The sequence below is a fragment of the Ochotona princeps genome, chromosome 21, assembly GCF_030435755.1.
Source record: "Ochotona princeps isolate mOchPri1 chromosome 21, mOchPri1.hap1, whole genome shotgun sequence".
NCBI classification, from domain to species: Eukaryota; Metazoa; Chordata; class Mammalia; order Lagomorpha; family Ochotonidae; genus Ochotona; species Ochotona princeps.
In genome coordinates this window covers 28804165-28825581 of record NC_080852.1, presented here as the reverse complement: position 1 = coordinate 28825581, position 21417 = coordinate 28804165, and the positions used below count along the sequence as shown (strand labels likewise).

The following is a 21417-nucleotide window of genomic DNA, read 5'->3' as shown; positions in this document are numbered from 1 at the left end:
GGAGCGGGGAGGAGGAGCCAGGACTGGAACGCAGGCATTCCCCTATGGGCTAGAGGGGCCCAAACCTGCGTCTTCACCCTCATGCCAAATGCCTGGCTCCAAACTGTTTGAAGATGAGTGGTGCACATGCTGCCCAGGAGCTGGGCAATAACTGGCGTGACCCAGCTGAGACTATATGTGTGACCTCTGCTGGCCTCTGCTGACCTGTGCTGCCAAAAACAGGCAGCTCAAGGGATATCCTGAGAGCTTGCTTTGTGTCGCTTGGCAAATATTCTGCTGGCCTGTGTTGTTCTCATTCAGAGGCTCCTGTTATTGCTTTGTGCATTCTCATGACGCTTTTGGAAAGTACTTTCTGGGAAAATACCAGAGTGGTCTATTAAAAATGTGTGAGTTTCCAGGTGGTTACGATTCAAATAAGATCGATGAATGTGAGTTTGCAAATGTGTTCATTATCCAAAGCGCTTCTGTGATCCGCTCTGGGCGGATGTCGGTTGTGGCTGCAGTTCCGTTACTGCTGCTGGTGCTGCTGCTTCTCTGTTTTCCTTTAGTAGCCTCCTGGAACCCTTAGCTAATTGTTGGCTTTTGTTTCGTGTAGGTGGTGGTTGGGTAACGCATGCTGTGTGAGTCCTAAACGCGTCCATCAGAATTGCTGTCTCATTTTGCGGTCACTGACTTAGTCCCACGGAGCTTGTTTTCCTTCTAAAGTAAGGAATGCCGTCCTTGGCGACCGATGCCACCAAGATGATTGGGAGGTGGGGGAACCTTCCTCAAGCTTGTGGCCCTCTACAGGTCCCCAGGGTGGCTTTTAAAGTCATGTCAGGCATCCAATCATGAAGGATTTTCTTTGGAGGCAGAAGGAAAATTTTTTTTAAGATTTATTTTATTTTTATTGGAAAGTCAGATATACAGACAGGAGGAGAGACACAGAGAGAAAGATCTTCTGTCCATTGATTCACTCCCCAACTGACCACAATGGCTGGTGCTGTGCCGATCCAAAGCCAGGATCCAGGAACTTCTTCCAGGTCTCCCACACGGGTGCAGGGTCCCAAGGTTTTGGGCTGTCCTTGACTGCTTTCCCAGGCCACAAGCAGGGAGCTGGATGGGAAGTGGAGCAGCCAGGAGTAGAACCGGCGCCCACATGGGATCCCAGCGCGTTCAAGGCGAGGACTTTAGCCGCTAGGCCACTGCCACCGGGCCCAGAAATCTTGTTAAACCTCACTCTTAGATATTTGGAGGTTTTTGTTTTTTGTTTTTTGTGGCTTTTTTTTTTAAACTGGAAGATGTATACAAGGTTGCAGAAAGAATATGGGATTCTTTCAGGGCAAGAAACCATCCAGAACACAGATCTCCCCTTTATTAGCAGAGTCACCTTGCAGAGCACATTGGCCTCTCTTTCTGGCCCTAGCCACATCTACCCCTGCCCCGTATAAGGCGGGAGTAGGCAGCTTGTGAAAACTCAAGGGGGATACTGAGCTAGAGTCTGTGCTGCCTGCTTGTAGATTTATGGATATTGATAGGTGAGGTTTGCATAAGAAAATCCTCCTTCCTTGAGGGCTGAGGGCTGCCGGGGCCATGTGCTTTTCCTGCAGGAGACACATGGCAAAGCACTCCTTAGGTAGCATGCAGATGTGCTGCCGGTGGCCTGCAAGACACTTTGAGATCTGACCCAAAGAAGTGTGCAAAGAAGGCATGTCAAAGGACTTCAGCGGTCGGGAGTGTGTGCAAAGAAAAAGGAACGTATGTTAGTTAGTGCAAAGATCTGGGGCCCGCCTGACACATACCCCACCTCCAGGTGCAGGGTCTGGCGTGGCCCCCAAATCAGGCTGGGTCTTTTTCAATAAGCTGCCGTGGCCCTGCTGCTGAATGTCCCATCACACTTTACTTGACTGCTAGACAGTTACTGCTAAAGGAGATACAAACTGTAAAACTGGGTAATGCCACTGTGCACCTGCCAGAATGGGCTAAGCCAAGTCAGATGGACAACATCCAAGGATGGGGAGGAGGTGGGGCCACAACAGGTCTCTGAGGATTGCCAGTGGGAACATAGGATGCTGCAGCCATTCAAGGGAACTGTCTAGCACTTCCTTACACAGTTGCACATCTCAATGACCCAGAAATTCTGCTTAGGTATCTGTGTCCCCTCACTAACATATGACGGAATACTGATAGCAGTCTTTTTCATACAAGTCAAAAATGGGAAGCAGCTGGAAGCTGAATGGATGGGAGAATGGATAAACCGATGTGGTTGTGTTTGTGGAATATAAAGGGGACATGATGGCCTTCTGCAACAACAGGAATATGTCTGAACCCTGTAATGACCGAAAGCATTCAGGAACAGCACATGCCTGCTGTGTAACTCTGCTGTATGAAGTTCTCAGAGAGATGAAAGCTGCAGAAATAGGGAGACATTGATTGCCTTTTGTTAAGAAAGGACAGTTGTGTATCTTCTGGGATAATAAGAATGTTTCAGAACTTACTTTGGATGAAGAACAGATAAAATTGTCAAAGCTCATCAAACTCCACCCTTCAGGTCCGGGTGTTTTATTATGTGTAAATTGTCCTGCCCGTATCCAGAGAAGGTTAAAAGCAAGATGATTTAGTGAGTCACGTTCAAATATTAAACTGCTTTTTGAGTCCTACTTATGAGCTAGCAGAGTCACTTTGGACAAGTTCCTTCACCTCCGGAGTGTCAAGTGTGTATTCTATTATATGGGGATAGAAACAGTATTGCTTTGAATGAGTTTCAGCAGTGAACTTCAGAAAGGAAAAGATATATTTATGGTTGTATACCTGACCCTGGCATAATCATGTTGGACATAAAAATGAGCCCTCTCTGTAAATATTTGATGAACATTTGTTGAATTCAACCAGGGCTGCCCAAGTTTGGTTCTCTGCTAAGACACCTCAGGAACAAGCTCACTGTCATCTTGAAGCTGGAAGACGCCTGGCAGCTGTGCTCCACGGGAGTGTCCTGCAGTCCTGCAGCCCAGTGCATTTCTGGTTATCCTTCAGGGCTGCCAACAGGCTAACAAAGAGAAAACTTGGTCTAAGGAGGCAGAGGAACATGGGCTTTGCAGCCAGGAAGAATGGCGATCTTAGTCCCACCCCTTCTTAGCCTTAGCTTCCTTATAAAATGGGGGTGAAGACGGTGATGATGGTGATGGCTCCCACATTCTGTTCAGCTGCTGGATAACATTCCACTCTTCAGTACCCCAGAGCTTGTTTGACTACCCTTTGTTGATGGGAGGGCTCCAGTTTCCCATGTGGGTCATTGGGGGGTGATACTGGGAGTGGAATTGGGTCGTTGTGCTGAAGTGGAACATGGGCACACTGTGGCGTTCACTGGGGTAAGGAGCTCATTTCTGTGCTGATTCCCAGGTTGCTGTCAGAGGCTGCTGCCGGTTTCCACTGCCCACGGCCTGCCCAGCGTCCTGTCTGGCCAGAGGCGGATGTTTTTCCAACCTCCAAAGTAGGGGAAATACTAACACTTGGTTTTCATTTGCTCTTTGCCGATTCCAGGTGGCACTATGAACTTACCATGTTTGGGAATATTTGGATACTTCTGTCTCTCTTGAACTGCGCAGTCTCTACTGCAAATGGTTTCTGCCTCTAGTCCTTTAACACCACCACTGGCACTAGCTGTCAGGCAGATATTTTCATCTTGCAAATCTGCTTTTGAATGTTTAATTGACACGTGGTGATTGCACGTATTTGTGGGGCACAATGGGACCTTGCAGTACCTGAATAGAATGTGTCAGGATCGGGTTAGGTTAGCTGGCCAACTGTCACCCACACATTGATCATTTCTTCATTTCTTTGTGTTGCAAACATTCACAGTCTCGGCCTCCCCCCCCACCCCGCCGCTGCTTTCCAAGCTTGCTGGAGCACCTTCCGCTTCCCTCCTCCCCTCCCACCAGCCCCTCCCTGCTGTCCTTCCCAGGCTCTGGTGACCACCTTTTTCCGTTCTTTGAGGTTGATGGTTGACATTTAGCTTCTGCTGTGAGAGCACTCGGGGTCTGTCTCCCTTTCTTTCCATGGCTGATCTAACACCTCACCCTAACTCCTCCCAATTCATCCCTGTTGTTACATGGCTGGATTTGGTTCTTTTGTGCAGCTGAGTGATGCCCCTGTGCACACACCCCCCCATTTCCTTACCCATTCACCTGCCCTGCACCCCAGCATGATTCCCCTGTGTCGGTTGTCAGGAATGGTTGTGCAATAAATGCACATGACCATTCTTTTCCTTTTAGAATGTGTGTGTATACCACATTTACAATGAAATCTTGTTTTTATGGAGATAAAATCACCTTATTTTTCTTTTTAACTTTTGGATTAAGATGTTAATTATTTATTTGAAAGGCAGAGTTACAAAGAGAGATCTTCCCATTCATTGTTCACTCTCCAAATGACCGTAACAGCCAGGGCTAGGGCAGGCACAAGCCAGGAACATGGAACTCCCTGTGAGTCTCCCATGTGAGTGCACGGGCCTGGGTCATCTTCCACTGCTTTCCCAGGTGCACTCGCAGGGAGTTGGATCTGAAATGAAGCAGCCAGGACTCGAACTGGCAACTCTTCAGGCATGCTGACTTCACAAGCAGTATCTTAACTTGCCAATCTCCCCAGAGAGGCTTTCTCCAAATTTTTGTCACTCATGTTGTTGCTGCTACTGACCCGTGCTTCATGCCTGCTTACTCTGGCTTTCAGATATGACCTACGTGGTTGACTTGAGTAAGGAGAGAACCATGTCGGTCACCATCGAGCCCGTCAAACATGGCCGCAGATTTGTCCCTGGTTGCTTCGTGTGCCTGGAGTCTCGAACCTGCAGTGCCAACATCACCCTGACACCTGGATCCAGACACAAGATCTCTTTCCTGTGCGACGACCTGAGCCGCCTGTGGATGAATGCTGAGAAAACCTTAAGTAAGGTCTTCACCCTGGATAGCTCTCCCCTCCTGGCCGGGGTCCACCCAGTAGGCTATGTAAGGAAGGAGCCATCCACCCAAGGCAAGGGAGCAAGGGCTGCAGCGAAGTGACCAGCTGGCTGGTATGTGCAGCCCTCACTCTATGTGTGCGTCTCATGAATCTCTCCCTTGCAGGCTGCTTGGAACCCCGGTATTGCCAGAGGAAGTCCTACCCACTCCAGGTGCCCGATGACATCCTCCAGCTGCCCGTGCAGCTGCATGACTTCTCCTGGAAGCTGCTGGTGCCCAAGGACAGACTCAGCCTGGCTCTGGTGCCAGCACAGAAGCTGCAGCAGCACACGCACGAAGGGGCCTGCAGCACCAGCTTCAGCTACCAGCTGGCCAGTGCCGTGCCCGGCCAGGACCTGTACTTTGGCTCCTTCTGCCCCGGTGGTTCCATTGAGCACATCCAGGTGAAGCAGAACCTGTCCGTGACACTCCGCACCTTCTCACCCAAATTTCGGCAGGACGCCTACAGGCAGGGCCTGACCGTCTCCTTCATACCCTTCTTTAAAGGTAAGGGGTCTGTCTCCATCATCACACTCTCTCAGCCCTTCTGGGTTGAGGGGATCATTTTATGGACCCTCTTTATGAAGTTGCCAGTTTGGAAAGAAAGGGTAGTACAATGGGCTGATCCCCACAAGGAATTGGGTAGATGGGAAGATCTGCTCCTGAGCTGTTGCCCTTAACCTAGCATAGAAAATGCCAGAGGTTAGAAATAAGAAAAATCTGGGGCTAGTGTTGTAGTGAGTAAGTTAAGCTGCTGTCTGGCAGCCCACATGAATACCTGTTCAAGTCTTGGCTGCTCCATTTCTAGTCCAGCTCACTGCTAACGGCATGGGCAAAGCAGCAGAAGATGGCCCAAGTGCTTGGGCCCCTGTCATCCATGTGGCCCAGCCCTGGCCATTGCAGCCATTTGGGGGAGTAAACCACTGGGTGGAAGATCTTGCACGCTCAGTCTCTCTCTCTTTCTCTCTCTCTCTCTCTCTCTCATATTTCCTTTCAAATAAATTGTCTTTTTTAAAAGGAACATAAAATCTGCCAGTGGGAGACAAGGGCTATTAGGCACCACTCTTCCCCCTTCCCCCTCAAAAAAAAAATGGACCTCAGTGATTTTTGGGAGCAAGAAGAGAATGACCAAGTATGACCTGATTCTGGATTCTTTAGGCTGGTGCTGACACTTTGATGTTGTTTACATTTCTGAGCACAGCATGTAGAGCAGCGAACTGCTCTACATGGGGAAGGTAGGGTGTCTGCCTCCAGCAGGTGGAGCATAGCCTCCTGGGAGCAACAGGTGCCAGGCGAGCTCATGTGCCCAGCAGGCTGAGCTCCCCGTGGCTGACCTTCAAAGCCACTGTCACCGTTACAAGTCACTCCAAGAGAGAAGTTATGCAGAATCAGAGATTGTTTCAGACAAAGGGCGAAGACGTTTGTTTACCTGAGGTCCACTTTGTACTTTAGTTCTCTGGGGCATGAGTGGGAAAGGGGGAATTGTTGGCCTTGGGATTAAGTCCAGTCCAGTCTGCCTGATAACTCCAGAGTGAGCAGAGAAACTGCTTCTGGGGAAGTCTCCAAAAAGAAGACAGCATTCTCACCAGCCTGAGAGAGATTTCCCCCTGAAGGGAGTGGCTGGGTTTGCTGATCTGGCAGGAGCTCTTCCTAGTTTGCAGCTCTAGAATGTTTTTCCCAGAATTCCAATTTGTTTTAATACCTGAGATAGGAATTGGGCGAGATCAGTCTCAGCAGATGGAAGCTTATACTGTTGAGAGTGTTTCTTGAAGAAAGCTGAGATAATCACCAGTTTGACAAACTGGTCTGGGTTTTATATTGATTGATAGATTGTTTGGATAGCAGCCTGAAGGCCTACTATGGCTGCAGCTGTGCAGTTGGCCGCACTAGCCTGCTCAGGCGCTATTAGCACACCTTGGCATGGCTGAAGTTCTTCCAATCCACAAGGCACATGTCAAGTGCATGACAGATGCACATGACCAGTGGCTGCTCTGTTGCGAAGTGCGGGTATAGCTGTCGTCTAAACAGTTCAATGTCGTCGCCTCGCCATTCACATCCTGTCTTGGCCGAGTCAAACAGCAGCTTCTTATCCCACAGAGGAAGGCATTTTCACCGTGACCCCAGACACGAAAAGCAAGGTCTACCTGAGGACTCCCAACTGGGACCGAGGCCTGCCAGCCCTGTCCTCCGTGTCCTGGAATATCAGCGTGCCCAGCAGCCAGGAGGCCTGCCTGACTTTTCTGCAAGAGCGGACCGGCGTGGTCTGCCAGACAGGTCGCGCATTCATGATCATCCAGGAGCAGCGAAGCCGGGTGGAGGAGATCTTCAGCCTGGAGGAGGAGGTGCTGCCCAAACCGCGTGTCCACCGCCACAGCTTCTGGGTCAATGTCTCCAACTGTAGTCCGGCCAGCGGCAAGCAGCTGGACCTGCTCTTTGGGGTCTCACTCAGCCCCAGGACGATGGGTAAGAGCCTCTGAGGGTGTTTGGGGGCTGGGCATCCCAGGGATGAGGAAGCAAGAGTGGAAGTCAGATCAGAAAACATAGACAGGGCTGCCTTGGGAATCATGGAGTGGTAGCAGAACCGCTGGTAACTAGCACTTGCGCATGGGCAGGGCAGGGCTTGGCAGCCTCACTCCCTCATACACCTGTGTGTCAGCTGCATGTTGGCTGGAGGACTTTGCCCATCTTCACCTGGACTCTCTGCCAAGAGCCTCCGGGACTTGGCTTTCCTCCCCGCAGCCTCAAACCACATCCTGCAGCTTGGGCCCAGAGCAGAGGAAGAGGTTTATAGCCCGCAGCCTGCAGGGTCTCTCGTACCTGAATTAGGAACTGGCCCACCACCTTTTATACTACATTCCCATGACTAGCCTAGATGGTAGCGGTGACTCTGCCACCATTCTTTAAGTGAGAGGCAAGGGATCCATCTCCCTCCTAATCTCCCTTTTCTGTGGAGAGTACACGATAACAACTGCACAGTGAAAGGGCTGTGGGGGTTCCGTGTTGGGGATGAAAACATGGGGACCTGGGGCAGACACCTGGCCTTGCAATTAAGACGCTACGTGGAATAGCCACCTGCCCATCCGTGTTCCTTCTTCAGGTTTTAGCTGCTTTCCCAATTCTGGCTTCCTGCTCTCATGCTGACCCTGGGAGGCAGCAGATGCTAGAGGCTTTAAGTAGTTGGGTTCCTGCCACCCATGTGGGTGGGAAACCTGAACTGCGTTCTTGGCTCCCAGCTTCTGCCTGCCCAGCCTGCCATGGTAGGCCTTTGAGGAGTAAATCAGTGAATGGAAGATCTCTTGCTCTCTTTCTCTCTCTCTCTCTGCCTCTCAAATTATTAATTTAGTCTCTTGTTTAAAAACAAGACAGATGTGGGTGACACACTGGGATCCATAGGATGCTCACTGTCAAGCCATGGAGCCAGGTTGGGGAGTTGGCCTTTTATCTGCCAAGTTCCAGGATATGCTGATGAGTCCTGGCCAAGAGGCACGTGTGAAGCAGGCAGCGCCAGGGACCTTGGCTGCCCTTGGTTCAGCGAGGCCCGTAGGGCATCCCACAGTATTAGAACCAGAAGGATCGGACAGGCTGTTTCTTCCTATGACCAGCACGTGGACCAGATGTCCCTTCCACTTCGCAACCCCAGACCCACAGAACCTGTTAGCACAACTGATGGAACCGAAAGCCTCAAGTGGAAAACTGCCCACGCTCGGGTTACCTCCTGGGCTTTCTTTCTGTCTTGCCTGCATGTCCTATTATTCATTTCACTTCCTGCTGCCTTGGAACCTTGCTTTCCGTTTTCTTGGTGCACAAGTTCTAAATGCCTGTTTGGGGCAGGGTTCGCTCTCTGATCTGTCTTCTGTTCCCTTTGTGCAGCTGCAGGGAAAAGGCAGCAGAGACGAGACTGTGCTCTCCTTCACTCCCTCCTGTCTGCCTCTGGACTCCCTGCTTTCCGCTGCTCCCTCCCTCTGCTCTGTTCTTCCCTGTCCCAGGCTGGAGAGATTGGGGACACACCTGGGGAATCAGCAGTGGCCTTGGGAGTGCATCTGGTAGGTCCCCACCATTTGTCTCAGTTGTTAGTTGCTACATACAAGGTTCCCCAAAAAATGTAGTGGCTTAGACGTCTTGTTTGCTTGTCAGTAGTCAGGACAGGGCTTAACTGGGTGGGTCATCTGTGCTCCAGGATTGTTGGGACCCCAGTCAGATGTCTGGAGTCGGCTGTAGTATGGCTGGGATGGTATGAGAGGACGCCCCGTGGGGGTTTTTGGTTCTCACTTTCAACCAACCAGACTTCTCTCCCCATAAGTCTGCACAGCTAGCTTGCACTTCTTGCTAACATGGTGGTCTCAGCATAGTCCAGTTTCTTACACAGAAGAAAAGAGAAAGCGCAGGCTGGCAGTTGTCTCGGAGGCCAGGCCCAGAACGGCCATGGCTGCCTTCCTGTGGGCCCGACACAGATTCCAGGGGAAGGGACTGAGACCATGGAATATGTCCAGGTGGGAAGGAGAGGACCAGCTCTGGGGACAGCTCAGGTTCCTAGTGGGGCTGACCGCTCATCTCCTTGTGTTCTACTCACAGACCTGACTGCTGTCATCGGCACTGTGGTAGCAGGCATCGCCGTCCTGCTGTTGGCCCTCGGACTCATCATCTGCTTCGTGAAGAAGAGGTAGGTGACTCCCTGGGCCACCTCTGGGTGGCAGGAGGCCTGGCTATGCCACACAGCCGCAGTGAGTACTGTGGGTTACTGACCACCAGGTTAAGTAATGCTTCAGAGCAGAGGAGGGCAAGAGCACAGGTAGTGGCATTTTTGTTCTGTGAGTCACACTCACTGCTTACTCACTGGGGATAGACAGTGTGATGGTCCCACCAGGCCAGGCCCCCCAAGCCACGAGCAAGGCGCAGTGTGATGATGGGGCTTGTTCTCCTGTGGTTTCTGGAGCACACCATCTGCTACGTGATTGCTGATTCAGCTCATCAGGGCACCAGGGGCCAGGCCCAGCCCAGTGGGGAGGAGTGGATGCTGGGCCCAGTTAACTGCTGTGGTCTTGCCTCCCTTCCTCCCACTACCAGTCCGTTTCATGCCTTCTGGTCCTATTTCTCATTAAGGCCACGGTGGAGTTGTAAAATCTGCGTTCCTTCTTATGACTTGACCTTCCTCGAAAGCCATGACTGTTAGCAAACAGCTGAGCTTCCCAGTGGACAACGAGGCAGTCTAGAAATGTTTATCCTGTCAAGGAATGCCTAGCTCACAGCAGACCAGGCAGTGGCCTCTTCCCCACCAAAATGCTCTCCTATGTACCACGTAGGCGAAAGGCCTTACAGAGTGAAACATCATCCTGCCATGTGTCCCAGGAAACATGTTGGCCTGGGATGCGCTGGACGCCCAGTGTAGATGGGAAAGCATGACGTGAACCCTGGGAGGAGGGAATTGGGCAGGTGGAGGGGCCCAACGCTGGGGAAGGGACTGGGCAGTTCCCTCCCTCCACTGGTGCTGAGTTCTGCTGTCCCTAACTCCTGCCAAAAACTGAGACAAAGGTAACCCACAAAGTTCACAAAAAAAGAGTCAAAGATAAGTTTATCTATTGCCAAAATGATGTTTGAGAGCTAGGCCTAGTTTTATCGTAATCAGCGTTTTCCCATGAGCTTTTTGGAGACCCCTCCTGTCACCATTTAGATCTAGATGGTCAGAGCTTTTACCCTTGAACAGAGAGTGACGGAGTATTAGCTACAGGAAAGAACTCAGAGTCCTAGAAGATTGGCCTAGATATATCAACCATGGTCCAGCAGGAAAGCAGGGAAGGGAAGTTTAGGTGTCGCCACTGTGGGATACTACGTGACCACGCCAAAGCACAGGTAATGTTGAAGGCTCTCACTGAGCCCCACTCTAACACCTGTGATGTCTCCATTTCCACCCTGCCAACTTGAGACAAAGGCTGCTGGTCCCTCCTGGGTGTTCATGTAGGACAGCAGCTTCCATGAGCGGCTTGAGGGTGAAACGATCCGAGCCATGGAAATGCGGACATCTCATAGGACGTGTCCAGAGCTCTTCTCCCTCTGACCTCTGTCTCCTTCACTGTCTGCAAACAGGAGAAAGAAAATAAACAAGGGCCCCGCCGTGGGCATCTACAACGGCAATGCCAACACTCAGATGCCAAGGCAGCCCCGGAAGTTTCCGAAGGGCCGCAAGGACAATGACTCCCACGTGTACGCGGTCATTGATGACACCATGGTGTATGGACATCTGCTCCAAGATGCCAATGGGTCGTTCCTCCAGCCAGAGGTGGACACATACCGGCCCTTCCAGGGGCCCATGGGGGACTGCCCTCCCTCCCCACCCCCAGTGTGCTCCAGGGCCCCGACGGCAAAGCTGACCTCAGAGGATCCACCTCCCCTCAGGATTTCTGAGTCTGAGGGGGAAGCCTACACCTTCTCCCACCCCACGAAGGAGGGTGTGGACAGTGAGGACACTGCCATGCCCTTGCTGGTCACCCAGGAACCCACAGAGCCAGCCCCATCTGAAGGCTTAGCATAGTTGTATAAAGCATGGCCCTGACACTCACTTTGGTGTTCCTAACCCGAAGCCCTGGAGAAGAAGAGGAATTCGGGGACTGGGGGAGCAGCAGAGGGATGCCATCCCCTGCAGATTTCTCACTGCAGAGAAGAGATGCTGAAAATGATGGACTCTGATCTGCTTCCTGTCATCACAGTTCATGTCCTTCAGTGACTGGCCTACAGTGAGGTCATCAGCACAGGACTGCCGGGAGCCCTGGAGTTGCAGCAATGGACGGCAGGGACTTGTCCTTGGTGGGACAGCAGTTCTCCCCAGAGAGCCCGCTGCGGCCCTGAGATGAACTTAAGCCTGTGTCTTTGTGTGTGCTGAGGATGTCTTTGGTGGGCCTGCGTGATTAAGAGGTCAAATACGCCACCCGTTGGCTCTCTTCGCTTGACAGCTTACATTCCCTGGTTCAGATGGCTGGTTGTTGACTTCTGCACATCCCTGGATAAACAAGTTCTTTTCCCCCTTGCGGACGGGGACAAATTTGAATGGTCTTCAGCCACAGAAGTGTGTGTGTGTGTGTGTGTGTGTGTGTGTGTGTGTGTGTGTAGTACCATTATGTGTCTGCTTTGATCCAAGCCTTGCTGGTTCCCTTCTGCAAGTGGTCATCCACCACTGCCAAAATCTCTCAAATTTACATCCCATTTTAGTCCTGGAAATCAGAGAAATGTCCTTGACTGTCGTAGCTATAGTAGTCATTCGACATCTAAACAAAAAGAGAGTATTTTCATAATCAACACATGCTCAGTGTACCCCCACAGGGGGCCACCCATGTGAGTAGCCTGTTGCTACCACAAAATTTGAGTCAGTGAGTTAAAAAACAGCGTTGCCATCTAACAGTTCTGGCAAGCAGGATCCTAACACCGGGAAGACCCTCTTCTGCCCAGGTTGGGAGCTTTGGGATGCCATGATTTTGCCTCACACATCTTTCTGCCACTGATAACCCAGTGGCAAGACCACAGAAAGATCTGACCCACAGGGCTGTTTTATTTTGCCTATTGAGTCCTTTTGAAGCATTAAAAAAATTGCAGGAAGTTGTAAAAATTATACATATAAATCGAGATCGGGAGATCAAAGCATGTTGGTGCTCCCACTCTGACCTCAGGTGGCACAGCCCACAGCTCTGCCCTTACAGGGGGCATCAGTTTACCACAGGTCCCTCCACTCCCTATTGCCTCCTACAGGGAGGCTGAGTATTTGCTACAACTGCTCAACACCCTGCAGGATTGCTTTGCTTTTGAGACTCGGGGCTCTTTTAGGTGAGCAGGCAGGCCTGGAAACTGATCTTTCCTAGAAAGTGTTTTCCTGCGTCTCCTCACCGTTGTGGGTTCTTGTTGCTATCCCAAGTTCAGAGTGTCCAGCAGAGACGGCCTTCCCAGAAGGGAGCCGCACACTCTGGTGGCGTGTCTTCCAAGGTCTCCTGAGGAAAGCAGAAGGCCTTTTCATGTCTCGGCGCTGCCAATGGCACCGTTCCCTTCTGAAAGGCTGGCTCTCCTGCCCAGTTCCCCTTGGCACCTTGATCCAGGCTGCTGACCAGCCCCCTTCAAAAGAGCCAGAGGAGGACTGTGGCTTCCTTCTGTCAGCAGAAGGAACCTCATTAAAAGGTGTGTGCTGAGCCCCGGCTCTGTTCTCTACTTTCCCCAACCTGCCTCTCTGAGCACATCTTGATGCTTTCCATCCCTCCCAAGGCATGGTTGGCCGCTTGGGGCTCACCACCCATCGCACACACCCCTGGCACTTAGACATGGCCAGGTGGTCAGCTCCCCAGGCCCCAGGTACATTTAATGTTCCATAGAAGGGCTCCACCTAATGCTCTTTCCCCACCCTCCCATTTCTTCTTGTATGTAAAATACTTTAGGGTCACTGGCATCAATTCCTCCTGCAAGCCAGCATAGCACCTAGCCACAGTGGGCCAGCTGGTGTCCAGCCAGCCCTGATGCCATCTGCTCTGCCTGTGAGGAAGGCCTGCTCCTGCAGGACTGACCTCATAGGCCAAGGCTGTTGCACCAAAGGGGAAGTTCTTGAGTCAGCAGGGACAAGCCCAAGTGCATCAGATAAAACCTTGGTAAAGATTCAAACACTTGTGTATGTGTGTGTGTGGTTCTGCAATGCTCAACAGGAAATAATTTATTTGTTGTAGATAAGTTTCAGCATTTTATTCATATAGTTTTTAAAATAAATTTACAAAAAAAAAAAAAGAGTATCGGGCGTTTTGAATGCTCCAGCTACTCGTCCCCTGCTTCAGCTGAGGCTCCAGTTTCGCAAGCATTGGCTGGGACAGGCTAGACACATGCCCAAGTGCTCAGCAGCTGCCTAGGGCCAAGTGGCTGCCCTGCTGGCCAGCACAGATAATACAGCATTTTCATCATCACAGAAAATGCCGCTGGTAGTATTTTTGTATAGTACTTATGTATTATGTACCATCTCCTATGTATTAAGTGCTTACTGTATACTGAGAACTCTTCCAGAATGTTTAGATGGACAGTTTGAGTGAATCCTTGCCATGGTTTGAATATGACTTGTACCCACCCACCAAAGCTCACCCGGAAGCTGAATTCCTCAACAGGACAGGGCTGGGAGCAGAGCCCTAGTGGGAGCTGTTTCAATCCTGGGGGTAGCACCCTCATGGATAGGCTAACACTGCCTGGTAAGAGTAAGAGGTCACACTTTCTTGGGCTCCGACTAGTCCCTCCAGAGCAGATTGTGGCAGCTTCCCCAGTTTTCTGATCCCTCTCTTACCCTGTTCCCTCCAACCTCATGCACCTGCAACCTTTCGACTGTCAACCATGGGGTGAAGCAGCACAGGGCCCTCACCAGAAGCCAAGCAGGTGCAGACCCCATGCCCTTGGACTTCAAGACTGAAAGAATCATTCAGCTTCGTGACTGAGGCCTTTGTTGCTGCAACAAGAAACAGCTTCAGGCAATCTTCAGATTTAACTTTCAGACTTTATTTTACCAGTCCCAGCACTGAACACTGTCTCCTCCATAAGATGCTTCCTTCGCTTGGCTGCCGTGGCTCCAGACTTGCTTCTTTAACCAATCTGGTAACACAAGCCAATGTGGCTAAAGCAACATAGAGACCTATCTTCTCACACCCGTGTGTTTAAGAGGATGGGACCTACAACCCTGTCTGTATCTTTTTTAATCCTGGCTGTGGCTTCTGCATTAACGTTGCCTCATGTGTCCCTCATGACAACTAAAGTTGCAGCCATCATCATGCATAAACCCTGCATACGAAGACAAGTGGGAATAAAGAGTAGCTACCTCTTGGCTGAGACAGTTCCCATGAAAGGGCTTTTTCTGGAGACCCCCACACAGCAGCTCTGATGCCACCCATGGCTTCACAAACCTGGAGAATCAGCTGGGCACATTGATGGCTGACAAGGTGAGGGTCAAGGGAGTAGGGGAAAGATGAGAAAATGGACAAGTGACTTGACACCTTGGATTCAGTCCTGGTCTCGTGTGTTTCTATTTTGGTTGATGTTTAAATATGACTAAAGTTCTTTGCTTCCAGTGTAATGCAGCAGGTATTTAATTAGAAGGCTAAATTCTCTCCAGATAAGTTTGCGTCCGGTTCCTTTCTCACTTGCCTCTAAAGAGATTTTATACCCCCCCCCCCCACACACACACACGCATCCCGTCATCACTTAACTGAAGCTGATTAGGTAGAACCTAGAAGTCACTATGCATTCACCACAATTTTATCCTGTGCATTGGTGCGATGTCTCCATAAACGACTATTGTGTCATTTGGCATTTGACTCATCTTTTTTTAGGTTAGAGTTTGTTTCTTTTTTTTTTTTTTAAAGATTTATTTTTATTTTCATTACAAAGTCAGATATACTGAGAGGAGGAGAGATAGAGAGGAAGTGGAGCCGCCGGGATTAGAACCAGTGGCCATATGGGATCAAGGCGAGGACCTTAGCCACTAGGCCATGCTGCCAAGCCCTCTTTTTTTTTTTTTAAGATTTATTTATTTTACTACAAAGTCAGATATACAGAGAGGAGGAGAGACAGAGAGGAAGATCTTCCATCTGATGTTTCACTCCCCAAGTGACCGCAATGGCCAGTGCGCGCCGATCCGAAGCTGGAAACCAGGAACCTCTTCCAGGTCTCCCACACGGGTGCAGGGTCCCAATGCATTGGGCCGTCCTCAACTGCTTTCCCAGGCCACAAGCAGGGAGCTGGATGGGAAGTGGAGCTGCCGGGATTAGAACTGGCGCCCATATGGGATCCCGGGGCATTCAAGGCGAGGACTTTAGCTGCTAGGCCACGCCGCCGGGCCCTCTTTTTTTGTTTTAAGATTTATTTATTTTGATTGGAAAGGCAGACATACAGAGAGGAGAAGAGATAGAGAGGAAGATCTTTCTTCCGATGATTCACTCCCCAAGTGTCTGCAATGACCAGAACTGAGCCAATCTGAAGCCAAGAGCCTCCTCCAGGTCCCAAGGACTTGGGCTGTCCTCAACTGCTTTCCCAGGTCACAAGCAGGGAGCTGGATGGGAAGCAATGGTGCTGGGACATGAACTGGTGCCCATATGGGTTCCTGGAGTATGCAAGGTGAGGACTTTATTCACTAGGCTACCGCGCCAGGCCTGGCATTTAACTTTTTTTCAAATAGAAAAAAACAAGCATGTTTTCAGCAGCCTTGACCTGAACACTGTCACCATTGCATGCCAACGCAGCTCATCACAGCACCAGAAAGATATCCCAATCCTAGGCGTAAATGTAACACTTTGCTTCATTTTGTTGCACTATACGTACTCAATACTCCCATCCAAAGTACAATTTGTCCCTTGAAGTCCATGGATGTCACAAAGGCAGTGGCCACCGGTGAGGCCTGAGGGAACTCATTTGGACAGTGAACTAGGTAATTGGAACTACCTGCCACGTGGGAGCTCTCATCAAGTTACTGGGTTCATCTTCATTTTCACTGACTTTGAGCACAGGTTAAGACTCAACACCTCTTCAGGCACTGCTCAAGTTCTGCGACCACCACGGAGAAGAACAGCTTCTGGATTTTTCTATCCACTAGCTGTTGCTGTCCGCTTCCATAGTTCAGAAATCTCAGTGTGGTTTCTGGGACCCATGTGGCAGTTAAATGGACATTCAGGACGACACTGGCAGGGTCTCTGGACTGGAGACCAGCTGTTGCCCGCAAGCTTCCCTGACATTGACTTAGGCCTTTCTTCTGAAATAGATGCATGTTCCTGTGTAGGGTACCTCCGGGATCTCCTTCCTTACCTCAAGTTCAGAAATGCTGCAAGGGGTAGGGCTCCGAGGACAAGACAGAAGGTGCAAAGCCACCTGGGGACTCGGCAGGGGCTCAGTGTCACTCACCTGTCACTATAAAAAGGTATAGGGCCAGCATGTGGCTCAGTGAGTTAAGCCCCACCTTCGGGTGCCAGCAGCCATTAGTAGAGCTACAGTTAAAGTCTCAGCTAGTCTGATCCAATCCTAGTAATGTGCTGCCACCTATTGGGAAACTCTGATGGAGCCCCAGGCTCCTGGCTCCCACCTGGACCAGCCCTAGCCACCATGGGCATTTGGGGAGTGAGGCAGTAGATGAAAGATCAATCTGCCTCTGTCACTCTGCCTGTTAAATGAATAAACACCTATTTAACCCAGGAACAAAGAAAGAAAGAAATGTAAATTTTGGCCTCTAGTTCCAGACACAGAGCTCCTAAAAGCTTTGCACGAAGACTCGTCTTCAGATACTCAAACGGGATGACTGGTGACTCCAGACTCTTCAGGATGGGGCTGGTTGCCAGGGGAACCAACCCTGTGATCAAAGACCTGGAACTTTCAGCAGCACCCCCACCCCAAAACTTTGGGGGAGGGGTGAGAAGCTGAAGTTGAGTTGATCCCAGACTGCCAATTATGCATAATGCAATTTATCCTCCATGGAAACTGCAAGGAAGCTTCTGGATTGCTGAGCATGTGGCATCCCTACGGTGGCGTGCCCAGCGAGGACGTGGGAGCTCATCCCTTCTGATTCACCTTGCCCTAAACATCGTCTGCACCTGGCTGTTCACCCACATCCTCCTAACATCCCTCAGAGTGCACAGGTGATGCAGAGAGCTCTCCTTGGATTCTGAGTCACTCTGGAAGGAGTCAGGAAGAGGTCATGGGAACCCTGCCTTACAGCCAGTCAGCTAGAAGCTCAGCTCACAGCTGGGCTTGCAGAAGTCAGGCAAGGACTTGGGAGTCTGAATCCAGATAAGAGTTTCTGAGATGTCCTAGGTTTATTTTTGTGGGCGGGTGGGAAGGAAAAATGAGGAAAATTTTACCAGTAATAAGCTATAGACTGAAAAGAACAAACGGCTTTTACATTCTTGAATGTGCATTACAGTCTTAACTTGGATGGCAGATGTGATACTGTGAATTAAGCTGCACTTGGTACTGGCATCCCATATGCAAGATGCAGGCTGCCCTGCTTCCAAGCCAGTTTCTTGCTAATGTGCTTGGGAGGCAGGAGAAGATGGCCACCATGCACTTGTGAAACTGTGATTAAAGGCATTTTCATAGTTTGATACTGTGGGGGTACCTGAAGCTACTCCTGTGAATGATGGTGTTGGCATGAGTGTCAGGAGTCTGTTGTGAAAAGACGGCCTGGAAAGGCAGAAAAGCAAAGGAGAATGTGTTCAGCCATCAACTGTGGGCAGCTGAGCCACGGTCACCTCCACCTGGCTGACAAGCAGGATCTTCTGGGCAGACCAACATCAGAACAGCCTGAAGGCCTGCTTGATTATCGGTTGGATTCAAATGGTCTTTGCAACATCTACTAGCAACCACCCCTCCCCTTTGAAAATGACCTTCTGGGTCTGGTGCAGTAGCCTAGTGGCTAAAGTCCTTGTCTTGCATGTGCCAGGATCCTTTATGGGCACTGGTTTGTGTCCCAGCAGTCCCACTTCCCATCCAGCTCCTTGCTTGTGGACTGGGAAAGCAGTCAAGAATAGCCCAAAGCTTTGGGAACCTGTACCCATGTGGGAGACCCAGAAGAAGCTCCTGGCTCCTGGCTTTGGGTCAGCTTAACTCTGGCCACTGTAGTCATTTGGGGAGTGACTCATGGATGGAAGATCTTTCTCTCTTGTCTCTCCTCTCTGAAAGTCTGCCTTTCCAATAAAAATAAGTAAACCTTAAAACAAGCGAACAAACAAAACCTGCTGGCTTGGAGGAGAGAGCACGCTTGGGATCCAGAGAGCACTCTGACCAAGACTGCCTGCTCCTTGAAGCAAACTCTGTCCTCTTACCAGCACTCACTCATCCCTGGCCAGTTGGCTGCCCAACGGCCAGCAGCACAAGCCGCATCATTTTGTCTGGTGACACTAGCCAGAGGAAAGGACCAGTCTGGGGCCAAATGCCCATAGCAAGGCTGGGAGCAGCTAGAGAGGTGTTTACCAGGGCCAAGAAGCCAGAGAAGGTTCATCAGGGAGGCCTGTAGGCTCGGTTCTCCGTGCTGAGCCCACAGTGGCTGTGGGAAACGGGGGCAGGATAGGATGGTCATCCCCAAGAAGAAGGGCTGCTGCCCAGATGGGGAGTCGGGAGGAGGCTACGGAACCCAGGGGCCCGGACTGAACTGAAGTTAAGGTGTTTCGGTTTGTATAAGTGATTTTTTGGGGGGAAAACGTTTACTTATGAGTTTTAGTTGAAAGGCAGAGCAACACTGAGAGATCGCTCTTTCATCCACTGGTTCACTTCCCAAAAGCCTGCAATAACCAGGGCAGGCCCAGGCCCAAGGCAGGGAGCTGGAACTCCGTTCAGGTCTCCCACATGGGGAGGCAAGGGCCCTCAGCTGCTGCCATCCCCAGGCACATTAGTAGAAAGCTGACCAAGAAGCCGGGGGCTCAGACTGGCACTAAGCAGTGGCTCCACCTGTGGTGCCTGCAGTGCCAGTGCTTGTGGGGTATTAAGAAAATGCAAACAATCAAAGTTTTATGTCCAATACTCAACATAGTGTTTGTGGATAGCCACCCATATGTGGAAACCAGCCTCCCAGGCTCGCGCAAGAAGTTCAGCTTTCTCTCTGACCACTCTGCAGTGCTGTTCATGATTATCCTGATACACAGCTCAGCAGCCACTGCGTCAGGAAAACACAGGGAAGACCAAGACCGACATGTTCTCTGGGTCCTGGAAGCAGGTACTCATCTGGCGCTGGTGGCAGCATTGTGCATTCAAGGGATGCAACACTTCATTTGAAGGCGACGGGTTCCATGACAAAGGGGGCATAGTTCACACACACACACTCCTAGCACACAGCCCTACTGGTTTCCTTGCTGCCTCATCGCCATGACAACAAACAGCCTATAATAAGCACCCAGTTATCTCGAGACATGGGAAAGCAACAGAAACTGGAGTCTTTGATTATAAAACCAATGGTCTCCAAGGGTGATCCCATCTTTATCTTCAGGGTTCTTCATCTTGTGACCTCCAACCAGTATCAATCCAAAGGCACAGAAAAGTCGTGACAGATCCAAGTGAAAGTGACTCCTGGCAACAAAGATATTACTCAGAGGCGTATGTGACAGCAGCGAAAGAGAAAGGAAATGTCGCAGTCACCTAAACCTTACACCTTTAATACAGGGAGGAAGGTGAGGAATTTCACTCTTGGGATTCTATACACGATACCAATTGGATAGAAAACCACCTTTAGGGTTATTAACTTGAGGAATATTAACAAATTTTTCTGTCCAATTTCTAAAAATAGATACATGTATTTAAATCTTCCTGTCCTAGTTTTCTGCATGCTTTTAGAGTCGGCCTACCATGTATGGCAATTAATGAATAAGTTGAATGAAGTCTGTGACTCATGTTCATTCCATTTTGTCTAAGAGTCAGGTTTTTAACCTTACACTGTGACGCAAACACTGTCCACTCACTGAGCCTGCTCTCATGGTAGTGAATAAGCTTAGTCCCCAACCCACACTCCCGAAAGCCCAAGTCCCACGAGAGGATGTCCCCGACAGAAATGCAACCCACAAAGTCCACTGCTGGTCACTCCAGGCTGGGAAAAATAAGGTCCCCCAACTCCTTGCACCCACAGTGGCAGGCAGGGGCTATATAATTGCTTCCCTCTACCCCCAACCCCACCCCACCACCTGAGCAAACAAGAACTGGGAAACGGGAGTGGATATGGAACAATATCAAGTAACACCAGCCAGCAGGCCCACCAATGCCACACTCCTGGTTCTAGAGGATAGTGCTGGGAGGGAGTCCCTTCCCATTCCAGCTGGGTCACAGCCACCAGTTTGCTGCTTCTGGAAGCCTTGGAGGACCAGTTGGGGCAGGGCTGGTTTTGGAGGGAATCATGGCTATTGACTGGCTTACTGCCTCATCCCAAGAGCCTTCCAGAAGGAAACCCACAGAGGAGGTCAGAAGATGCCATGGTATGTGTCGAGGAGGTTGACAATGGCAGGGAGGAGGGACTCTGTAACGTTTGCACGCATGTGTGTTCCCGTGGTTTGAATACCATTGTCCTCCACTCCTAAAAGTCACGTGGAAATTTGATTGTCCTTGTGGAAGTGTTGAGGCAAGCCCTTAAAGAGGTGGCTAGGTCATAAGAAGGAGTCACGTGTCTCTTGTGGGAGGGATTTACTTCTTGTACACCTGCTCCTTTAAAAGAAAAATGTATACGTCTGAAAGTCAAGAGTTACAGAGAGAGGGGGAAATATTTTTCATCAGCCGGTTTGCTCCCTAAATATCTGAAAATGGCTGGGCCAGGCCAAAATCAGGAGCTTCAGCCAGGTCTTCCACGTGCGTAGCAGAAACCCTCCACATGGATAGCAGCCACTTGGGCCATCCTGCACTGCTTTTCTGGGCACATGAGCAGGGAGCTGGATCAGAAGTAGAGCAGCCAGGACATTACACGGCACCCAAAATTCCCACCCCTGTAGACCCT

At 50.5% G+C, this 21417-nt stretch overlaps 1 protein-coding gene across 1 annotated transcript in view; it reads left to right on the top strand.

Moving 5' to 3' along the window:
* The window catches only part of CDCP1 (CUB domain containing protein 1), a 50185-nt gene extending 38379 nt beyond the window's left edge, over positions 1-11806 (top strand). The window contains exons 5-9 of the mRNA XM_004581723.2: positions 4705-4920; positions 5097-5477; positions 7068-7433; positions 9543-9630; positions 11052-11806. Coding sequence (XP_004581780.2) covers positions 4705-4920; positions 5097-5477; positions 7068-7433; positions 9543-9630; positions 11052-11496 — 1496 coding nt within the window. The 3' untranslated portion in view covers positions 11497-11806. The remainder of the gene's footprint in view (positions 1-4704; positions 4921-5096; positions 5478-7067; positions 7434-9542; positions 9631-11051) is intronic.
* The last annotated feature ends 9611 nt before the right edge of the window (positions 11807-21417 follow it).